The sequence below is a fragment of the Folsomia candida genome, unplaced genomic scaffold, assembly GCF_002217175.1.
Source record: "Folsomia candida strain VU population unplaced genomic scaffold, ASM221717v1 Fcan01_Sc012, whole genome shotgun sequence".
Taxonomy (NCBI): Eukaryota; Metazoa; Arthropoda; class Collembola; order Entomobryomorpha; family Isotomidae; genus Folsomia; species Folsomia candida.
The window spans coordinates 4,433,972-4,445,660 of NW_019091204.1; the positions used below are offsets into that span (position 1 = coordinate 4,433,972).

The 11,689-nt window shown below is 38.0% G+C and overlaps 1 protein-coding gene across 1 annotated transcript; it reads right to left on the reverse strand.

The window, feature by feature from the left end:
- Nucleotides 1-9,531: 9,531 nt before the first annotated feature.
- On the reverse strand, nucleotides 9,532-11,127 carry LOC118437128. The gene is made up of 4 exons (XM_035855931.1): nucleotides 10,449-11,127; nucleotides 10,087-10,377; nucleotides 9,584-9,773; nucleotides 9,532-9,539 (listed from the first exon to the last, which is right to left on the reverse strand). Exons 1-4 carry the CDS (start codon nucleotides 10,500-10,502, stop codon nucleotides 9,532-9,534), a joined length of 543 nt encoding a protein of 180 aa, XP_035711824.1. The 5' UTR covers nucleotides 10,503-11,127.
- Nucleotides 11,128-11,689: the final 562 nt, after the last annotated feature.

Sequence of the window (11,689 nt, forward strand, 5' to 3'; positions counted from 1 at the left end):
TAATTGACCCTAGTTAATTATTTTATTGGTATAATTGTAATTCTCTATAATAGAAATTAATAGTCAAACCTCCTCAATTAAATTTAATGCATATATTTATTTATGTACTATCTGGGGTGACCAAAGTACCCATTAATATGCATAGCCAAGCCAGAGGCGGTAGCACATTAAAGGCTAATTGCCGACTTCCCTAAGGATATTTGCTTTAAATATTGCGAATATATAATTAAGTAACAGTTATTAAGTCCTATTAGTTTAAACTTTGAATGCTTGATGTGTAAAATCTAAATTTGTGAGATGTTTATTACATAAATTTTGATGTTAAATAAGTTTACGATCTTAATAATGAATTTTTTGATAATTTTGATTTTCTGAATATATGCAAATACATAAATTATTTTACATCTTAATCTTTATTACTTACAATTACTTTATTACTTACCGAATTACAAATTAATTACTTTATTAAAATTGATACGTTCTCTGTACATATAATCGCGAGGTTACTGCATTCTAACGAGGGAACATCCAATTATTTAAAATGATCAAGTAATTTAAACGGGTTTGAAGCCGAACGTTTCAAACATTTTGTTTTCTATCAATTGTCGCGCAAAGAAAATGAATTCAGATTTTAAATATCACAACTTTCAAAAATGTTAAAAATGCTGCGAGCAAATGTGTAGCAAAAAATATACATTTATGATGGACACTAAATAACATACTGAGGGTTAGGCGAGATTATAGAACCTGTCGAAAACTACTATTTTTTGGGCGAAATATTCTTTGCTGGATATTTTGAATGATTTCATGGTATTCCTCATCCTTTTCTCATGAGGAATGAAGTTATCATTTCCAAAAAGCCGGGCTTTTAAAGCCGGCAGCAGATTTTCTTTGAACCATTGTTCATCTGAAAGTTTTCAAAATGCATAAAAAATTTGATGCCCATTTGAACAAAGTGTCGATCTGAAGTTTCAGATCAGAATTAAAGCACCAAAGGCGCATAACCGGACGTAACTAGTTTATCTTTATGCAAAATAATTTAAATTCCGAATATTAAAAAAAGAATGGCTGCATACTGGGTGGTGATCCGAGCGGTGTCAGAGGACGCAGCGTCATGATGAAAAAATACCTTGTGGGTCTCGCCACGATAACGCTTTGGAATTTTTTCTTCCAAAAGTGCTTTTAAAACTTCTAAAACATAGTAGGTGGCATTAATCTTTACATTATGGGGAACTCAAATCAAAGGGAGAGTTCCACGACCGCTCATTGCCCCCACTACCATAACCGTGACCGCAAACTTTTCACTTTTCTCGCACACAAACTTCTCCATATCACTTAGGGACTTTGAATAGCAAATTCTTCGAGTCTCTTTGCAATCTTGAGCAAAGAAAAGTGCCTCGTCCAATGTGACAACAAATTCAGACCGATTTCCGGCCAAATGACTTTTGTATAGCTTCCGACATGTGGTCCTCCGTATTTTTTTGTGGCGCGGTTTTAGTACGTGAACTCTCATCTTTTTAAATGTCTTCTTCCGTAGATCTTGATGAATAATTCGGCCTATTGTATGTTGTGAGACTTGGTGCTTCTTTGCCAGTTGATTTTGGGTCAGTGGATTTTCTTTTTTAAGGTCACGGTTAACTTTTCTGACAAGCGTCGCTTTTCGCACTTTTCGGGGCTAGTGATTGGGTGGCTGCGGAAGTCCTAGTTCCATTGCCTGGTTCCTTTTTCCAACTGAATCCTTTATTTTAGGCATTTGGCTATTGGAAATGACAATTGTTTCGTCCTGGAGTTTGGTCAGGAGTTTTTTGTACGTTATTATTGCTTGGCAAACTGTTTTAACAGCATGGAGCTCTTTGGGGTCCATTTTTGGACCCGTTTTCAAAATTTCGAAATTGAACTTTTGGGTCACGGCGCAGCTTGAACCAAGCTTCCAGAAAAGTTTCGAATATTTGGAATTAGCGCCATTGTTTAGCGTATATGGGCAAATAGCGACAGGTTCTATAATCTCGCCTAACCCTCAGTATCTGTAATTTGTAGCTATGCTTTACATATATTAAATTAGAGAGAAATGTTAAGGAAGATGAAAAATATTATGCTACATACATTATTAACTATTTACTTCTGATTAAAAATTTCATCTAGTTGAATGCATACTAAGGTGTAAATGTAACCATAGTTTTTTACCTCACCTTAGAAAAAAATAACGACACAGACAGCAGTGTTTTTAAGTAGTCACCCACCAACGGGTAGATTGCATGGGTCATAACTTTAAAAACCATTCCCGCTACCGTCCAAATTTGAATAGTCAGAAATACAAAAGTCCAAACCGTGGATGCGAACGAATTCAAAAACACGTCCCATTCCACCCGAAATACCGAAGTTGCCCATTTGCAGTACAAAAACCGAATTTTTTTCGACCATTATATTCTTCAAGATGAAATCATATGAGTTTCAACTGCACACATGTGTTTCTTTTGCTTCTCAAAAGTAATATTTTTCAAATTATAATAATTAATTAAAAGGGTCACACCCACTTTATAAAAATAGTGCAGATTAACAAGAAACCTTTGCAGAATTATTTCTTCCATAAAACAACTCGCCCCAATAAATAATTAGCACACAAATCATCCAATTAACTCAGCACTAGTTTATCACACGACTCCTCCTATCTCAAAACCTATCACCATGCCGTCATCCGTGTCAGGTGAGGAAGATGACGACAATTTCGACACTCCCAAAAACGTCGCCCAAACCACCCCTCAAAATCCCGGAAAGAGACACACCATCAAAAGGAAAAAAGTCGACGATAATGACGGCGACGAATATTATCAAAATCTCAGCGAACGAGAGCTCCTCCTCACCCTTGTGCGTGAGGTCAAAGACATAAAGTCTGATCTCGCAGAAATCAAATCCAAAGTTCACGACTGGGAAAAAAAGATCAACACAATCCAGCAGCAATCAAATAAAAACACGGAGAAAATTGCGTCCCAAGAGAAAGTGATTGCTGTCCAACGCAAGAAAATTGACGACCTTGAGAAAGTGACCGAAAATCTCTACTGCAAACTGAATGAGAATAATGTGATAGTGAAAGGAACTCGGGCTAATAACCAACAACAGGCTTACCGTGAAGTGAATCGGATCTTCAACCAGCTGGGTGGACACGAACCAGGAATAAACTCAATTAGAGCAATCGGAAGTGGAAAATTGATTGTCAAATTTAATAATAATCACGATCCCACTTTTCTTTTTGAGAACGCAGGGAGGCTCGGAAGGCAAGGCTTCGGACTGGAGAAGGATCTTCCCCCCAAGCTCAGAGGAATTCGAAATAACCTTCTGCGACAGCGCCGGGAGCTGCTTGAAAACAAAGTAGCAACCACGGTCAAGGTCACGACAACTTCCCTCCTCATAGATGGCACAGATTGGTATGACTACGACCGCAACACTGGTCTTATGGAAAAGCGCAGACCCCGGCCAATTCGGAATATTTGACATACCGGCCGAGCCTCATCATCAAAAACCGTAACAAATACCCAAATTTTAAAAACAACTTTTAATATAATTTCTTGGAATGTGGAAGGAATTTTAAGGAAAGACTTCGAATTTTACAACTTCTTAAAATCTTTTGACGCGGATATAATGTTTTTATCCGAGACTTGGTGCTGTGATAAGTGCGATTTAATAGAAAGCTACTTACCCGATTTTAAATATGTACATGTCCCCGCGACAAAGTCAAACCAAAAAGGTCGAGCAAAGGGAGGAATAGTGTTTGCTCACAAAAATAATGTCACAAACATTGAAACAACTGCAAACTCAATTGTCTGTGATATAAAAACTAATTATGGCACTTGCAAACTATTTTTAGTGCACATACCTCCTGAAAATGATGGTGACTCAGTGTTTCACTCTATTATGGAATCTGCCAAGGGCTCAAATAATTTCATCCTAATGGGAGACTGCAATGCAAGATTCTCTGCGCCACCCCCGGAGGAGGACAAGGATTTAATGAGAAAATCGTCAGATAAGTTCACAAATAAACGAGGAAAACTGCTAATTAAATCAATAATAGAAAATGGATGGAATCTAATCAATGGTTGTACTATTAGTGACCAAGAAGGAGCCTACACCTTTCGAAACAACAATGGATCAAGCACTATCGACCTCGCCATTAGTAGTCACCCAGCTGCTGAGTCCATCCAAGATATGGAAATAGTGCCAACAATGTCATCATGCCACGATCTATTGCTCCTTAAAATCAAAACTGGATGTGCAGAAGCGATGCAACATATTATCAGCAAACCGGTTATGGAATATATTAATCGGATCAAGTGGGACCCGTCCCAATACGACGAATTTCTAGACAGCTTCGACAAGGTCATAGATAACCGTCCCTTTACATACTCAAGACTACAACAAGCCGCACTCACAGCAGCAAGAAACACCAAAATGCTAAAAAGTATTCCGCTTGGCCCACAAAACGAAATTAATGATGCGAAATGGTATGACGAAGAATGCCGTCAAAAAGAGAAGAATTGCGCCGGCTTATTAGAGTCTTAAGAAGTAAGGGACCATCCGACCTAACCATCGACTACATTCAAGCAAAATGCGCATACAATCGTCTAAAAAAGAGCAAACAGAAGGTTTTTAAAGAAAAGCTGCTAAATCGAATAATAGCTGCAAAAACTCCAACAGATTTTTGGGAGTCAATTAACCAATTCCGGCCAAGAAAACAAAATACTAACAACAATATTAAATCGAGCAGGTGGCGACAACATTTCTCCACTCTCTTCAAAAAAGAAGCCGCAGACCCCCAAGATACGACACCCCCTGAAGGTACGGAAAATGCTGAGATGGGTAAAAATATTACGTGCGAAGAGATGATGGCAGCCATACAGAAACTAAAATCCAAGAAGGCCCCAGGACTTGACGGAATTCCGAACGAGGTTCTCAAAATTATAACCATTTCTCACCAACAAGAAATGCTCGACCTCCTCAATCAAATTCTCATTTCTGGTGAAATCCCAAAAATTTTGGCAAAACCCTCATCCAACCCATTTTTAAGAAGGGTGATTCAAACGACCCTGCAAACTTTAGACCAATTTCTCTACTTTCCACCACCCTCAAACTACTAACATCTATAATTGCAAAAAGACTTAGCCAATGGGGAGAAAAGTCTAAGAAGATTTCAGAGTACCAAGCAGGATTCAAAGCAGGCACGGGAACGATGGAGCAAATCTTCATATTAAATACAATAATTCAAAGCAAATTAGCCCTTCCCAATGGAAAATTGTTCGCCGCCTTTGTCGACCTGAAATCGGCTTTTGACTCGCCACCACACGACAAACTCTGGAGAAAGATGGCCCAAATCGGAATGGGAAGAAAAGTACTTCGTTTCCTCCGAAATCTGTACTCTTGTGCTGAAGGCGTCGTTAAAACTGGAGATGGTCTCACCAAACCCAATCGACAAAGGGGTCCTTCAGGGCGACGGGGCCTCCCCTATTACCTTCAATTCCTATATTGACTCTGTCGTCAATGACATGTACAATTCGGATGTGCCTGGAGTCGCAATAGGATCTCGTCTCGTTCATCTCCTGCTTTTTGCAGACGACATCGTTCTGATCGCGAATACAGCGGACCAACTACAGCTAAAAATCAACATCCTTTCAAAATCATTTAAAGAAATGGGGCTAACCGTCAACATCGGCAAAACAAAAGTAGTAGCTTTCTCAAAGAGGAAAATGAAAACTAACCCAAAAATCCTATGGAATGGAGAAGAGTTGGAAGTAGTTGATACATACACTTACCTGGGTGTTATATTCCACAGAAATGGTCACTTTTCTACAGCTAAATCACATTTTACTTCCAAAGCCGCAGCAGCGTCAGCCATAGTGATTGGAATTTGTCAACGCGGAAAAATCCCCCCAATTGCAACAAATAAAAAACTCCAACAATCACTCATCAACTCAGTTTTTCTCTACTGCTCCCCGATTTGGGGACTATCATTAGAAGAAGACCAGCTTGAGCAACCGCAATGTCAATTTTGGAAGCGTCTCCTGCGCCTACCAAAGTCCACCCCAGGATATGTTGTCAGATTGGAGACCGGAAGTCAACATACATCCCTCCTAATGGTGAAAGCAACTCTGCGCCTTATTTGCAAAATACTCCAAAAAGACGACAACACACTACTTGCACAATGTTTAAAGTGGCAGTTGAGATGGGAACCCAGAATCTCATCAGCAAAACGAAGCTGGGCAAAACAACTAAAAAATGGCTTAACCTAACCGAAGACGGTTACCTACTCTCGCAACCCTACGATCAACTCAAAAATGTGTTTCCGGAACAGACGCAACTCATAATCGGCAAACTGACTACATTCCTTCTCAACAAGGACACACTTCGAATGACCGACTCGGCCTGGACACCAGACTACTCAAAAATCAAAACCCACGCCACCACAGAAAAATATTTGCTACAAGACCCTGCCCTTCCAGCGGCCCAGACTTTAGCACAAACTAGAGTCAATCTTCACCGAATAGTATACAAAGATAAGGTAGCCCCCCTCCAAGATAAGGCGGCTTGCCCTTGGTGCTCTCTCGGAAAATCAAGCCTTAACCACTATCTATTCGAATGCAACTCACTCATCGACCCCAGAAAAACTCTACAAAGCAACTTGTCCCCAAACTCACACTCCCAAGATTTCACCCACTTGTACAACAATAACAATAATAACTCAAATTTTTGTAACGCAATTTTCGCCTTCTGGTCAACAGCTTTCAGCAAACTCCCAAAACAAAGTCCTCAACTACCACAAAGCATATAAAAATTCGCAATATGTAATTATTAATGTATGACTATGCAATCTGACGATAATATTTTATTAAGAAGTAAATCTTCCAATTCAACCCGTGCCAAATGGTGCCACGCTTCTCGAGGCAGGCCAGGTTTTATCCCACTGGTTTCCCTGTGCCCACGGGATATTTGTTCTCGTTTTGTCTTATGAAACAATATTGTATTGATGAGGGCTCATGGCCATATCAAATGCTAATAAATTGAATTGAATTGAATTGAAATATTCTTCAAGATGGAATTAGACATGACAAATTTTGAAACATCGGCCTTATTCAAAATTTCGTGTTGAATAAATGTAACTTTGAGCAAAAGCTGGTTTGGAACGGATGCAAGGTCGGCCTCGGTCTGGACAAATTTCAAGGTTAAATTTTCCCTGGATCTGACAATATTTATGATTGGTTCGAAAAAGGAGCATCTTAATAAGTCCCGAGCTACGAATTTATTCATGAAACAGGATTCTGGTCTGAAAGTTACGCCAAGTGCTTGCACAGCAAGCATTCTCTCATATGAACTACTACTCATTTGGTCAGTTTGCTCGAAATGTTCGGAAGTCATTAGCTCGTGCAGGGGTAAACCATCGGACTTCCAGGTTACCTGGCTCTCCCAGCAGGTGAAGCAATACATCGACCAGGTGACACTCGGAGGATTTAGTGGAATAAGGAATAAGGGGTACCTTAATCAGAATAAGAGGCACATTAATCCACCATTTTACCGGTGAATCTTCATCCACATCTGGGTCTGGATTATGTCCAAAGTTTTCAAAGGTGCGGATTCTTGGACTAACGAGACAAACCAGGATTTCGTTAGGAAATTGAACCCAGACTTTTGTACCACACTAAAAAATTCGGCCCGTTTTAGAAAAACTAAGACGTGTAGGTAACACTGGGCATGGTATCGATTAGTGAAACGAATTTGCTTCAAGTTATGATCGTCTTTAAAATTGTGATCATCCGTACCAAGGGAAACATTTACACGTCCGATTAAGTTAATTCCCGATTCGAAATACTGTGCCAAAATTGGAGGAATATTATTATGCACATGAAAATTATGATCACTTTGTGGCAGGACGAAACGTACAGTGCAAAAGTTCTGGAATTTTTCAGGTTCCGCAATACATTGGGAAAAAGTTAAGGTCAAAATTAAAATATATTTTGAATGAAGAAGGAAACTCGTCGTTTTATGATTTTAATGAAAAATTGTTCCAATCATTGTGAAATGTGATTGGAAAATTATAAAGAAAATATTGGCTAAAATTAACGAATAATTAAAATTTGTGTAGAGAAAGCTAAAATTTTAATTTATTCAACTACATACATATGTAAATTTTCAAGGTATGTATGTAGCTCGATCTGAGAACTTTACGTAGAACTTAGAAGGAAGCTGGCTTTTCTTGTGACAAAATTTGCATTTATTTAAGTAAAGTACTTAAATAGAACTTAAGTAGAATACATACATATGCATAAATCCTATCCTTTTCTAATTCCATGGAAAACGATTGTCCTTGTTTCCCAGTAAGATTAATTATATATTTATGCTATCATACCCGATTTGAAATGTCAAGTATGTAGCTAAATACATATTTACATATTTAAGTGGTGTAATACATAAGCCAGTTAAATCCTTCCATCCCGAATTCAAGGCAATCGTAAACGAATTGGATTTCATCCACTTACTTGCACGGACAAATTTATTTCTACTTTGTGTTTATAGGAATGACCTTTTCCACAGGATATGGCATGACTGGTTATAATTATTACTTGAAATTCAAAATTAATGACAGGATTATGTTTATAGGCCGAAAATATGTAGGTGATAGCGATGAAAATTAACTATTTAGAAATAAATTTTGACGCGAACTTAACCTTTAATTTTTGAATTTCAAGTCCATTACATACACAATTTTACGTAATTTACATATTTGATCGTTTTACAAGAGAATGCCCTATAGAGAAAAACGCATCCATCCACCAGGGGGAGGTTGAGAGCATATTAAATGATTAAAAGCCGAGTATATAACCAACCTTAACTTGAACTACATACTCTTCGACAACTGGTATTGAATCATTACTGGCCTGTGTACATAAATATATGACTCTCCCGGCATCATTAATATCGATTATTATGGCGTCGTAATGTTGGTAATGAAATCTTTAACACTCGGAATCAAACTATGTACATATGTATACCCAATCCCGGAGGGAATTATTTTAAGACACGTTTCTAGATTTTTTATAAATACATAAAAATGTTAATATATATTTCGAATTTTTTTAAATTTAAATATATTAAAACATTTCAAAGTTATCTATGTTGCAATATGTTGTCTTCATGATAATTTAAGGTCCAAAATCGCCGCGACAGATTGATGGACGGACGGACAAAACGATAACATAAATTCCTCCAAATCAGTTCGATCCGCTCGCTACTTCCCACTTGTAAACCTGTCTAAATACAAATTACAAAAAAACACGTAAAATTTTCAAAATAAATATTTCAAAATACTAAGATTTTAGGACGTCCCATTTTATGTAAATCATCCATTACCTGATAACTTTCACATTTCCTTTAACCTTCAAATCCTCAAATTCCACATAATCTGGGACAATAACCAGTCTCAGGGCAGGGGCCGAATTCACCAAAAGTTGCGTCAACTCGCGTAATCTCACGACACCCTCGTTTCTCCTTTTACTCGTCTCAATGTGCAATTCGACCAAATTGGGTCGAACCGGAAGTCGACCCCAGGCCAGGGACGTCTCCTCCCCTCGCTCAGAAGGAGTCAATGTCCATTCCATGATCCGCAAATTCTTCAAGTTTGGACAGCACCTGGATAGCAATTCGTACAAGATGGGCAGCATGGACGCCCTTACGAGTACCACAAGCGTTTGGATCATATCGCCAAATTTTTCGCAAAGGTGGGACAACCGTACCTGTTCAAGTTCATTGATGTGAATTATTATGGTAATAAATGTTGATGAATGAAAATGAATTTCCCGCCATTTGATTGAACCTGATTGAAAAATTCCGTCATTTCAGATGAATGAATGGATTTTTCACTCCCTCCATTCTTCCCTCTATGCTTAATATATGGGGCGAAGTAAGAAATGAAGTCTGATGAAGTGAAATGAAATGAATTTGAACTAAAATAACTGAATGCTAATAAAAATCTTCAGTCAAGCATCGGGATGACTAACTTTTGAACGAAAACTGAATTTTTGAACAGGTAGATATGCACAACCGTACCATTAAGGACTTGAAGTGTTGATCTCGCTCTTTTCGAAAGTCGGGCACATATACGCAAAAATATCTGCTCCATAGCTGCACATGCGTCGCAAGTCGTGGGTCCATTGTCATTATGAAACGTTGAAAGGTCAAAGGGTCACAACAAAGGTCGTGATTTTGGAAGCAGTAGCGATACAATTTTAAGACCAGTTTGGGCCGTGAAGAGGAGAGAATTCGATCATTCCAGGTTTTGCAAACGAGCCGTAAAGTTGGACCGAGCTTGGGGAGGAAGGTTCGAATTTTGTCGAAAATCTGGGGATTAAAATTTTGTGAAGTTAAATTAATTAGAGCGATGAATGATGTATATGTACATATTTTCTTACGAGCTGATTTGCAAACGCGAGGTTTACGGGATCCATTTCTTCAGCTTGGTTCATTATTGATTGTGCACACTCTAATTACATTTTATTATAGTGTAAATACTCAAGAAGGTTAAGTAAACAACTTGTGAGGGAAGACGACCTGGTTTGAAATAAAAAAGCTTGGTTTTTAATCGGCTAATTTTTAATTGGTAATTACCAATTCAAGTATTCAATTCAATTATTTGAAAATCAAGTACCAATTCAATTATTAGAAAATTATTTGTTATTATGTATGTGTATGTATGTATGTATGTATGTACGGTTTCCAGGCATAAAACTGACTGCACCTTGTTGGTTGAATTTACATATTTTCAAGGGATAAAAACTGACCCCAAAAACTAATCCTGTGGGGGGTACCATGGTCTATACACATTTGCCTAAAAAGTAGACCCTTCGGATACAAAAATAGTATGATTATAAAGTAGGTACGTACAAACGTTGGGTCCCTTTACATAAAGTACCTTTGCATAACCTACAACCATACATATGTAACAAGCCTTTTCAAATCAATGAATATTGCGAAATATTATTTTTTCAGTTGAAATCCATGTAAAGGCTCAGTCTGATTGATTTTTATTAAAAACCGAATGGATTTGGTACTAGACTTGGGCAATTTTGAAATGTATATTTATGCAAAGAGTAATAATTATGTAAAATGGTAGTTATGTATGCAACAGGAATTATGCAAAGCGACCGAAGGCCCTTTTGGGTTGGTGGGTTGAAGAGAATCCATTTTAAGTCACTGCCCCCCGTGGCAATTGTGTATGCCCATACAGGTTTAAAGGCTCTATTATACATAAATATATTGCAGGGTTTCGGCACACTGACAAGTACATAAACTCGGAAAGGGGGCCGTCCATAAATTACATAACGCTAAATTGCCCAGGGTAGTCTAAGGCTTCAATTATATCTTGCCAATGTTCCACGTGTTAAAGGGGTGACGGGGGTCTAGAAAATAGCGATTTTTGCATTACGTAGGTTATGGACGGCCTCCAAGGTGCTCACGACCTTTCTGATTCTTGGAATAAACTTCTACATAATTGAACTACGGTTAGGGTGTTTGTCCAAACGAATGAATTTCTCAAACCCGAAAGCAAACTTATGGACCCTTAATTAAGAAATGTTTAACTGATAATACTTTAATACTACCTCACACCGGTTTAAATGTTTTTTGTTATAAAAATACCTCTTTCCCTCATAAC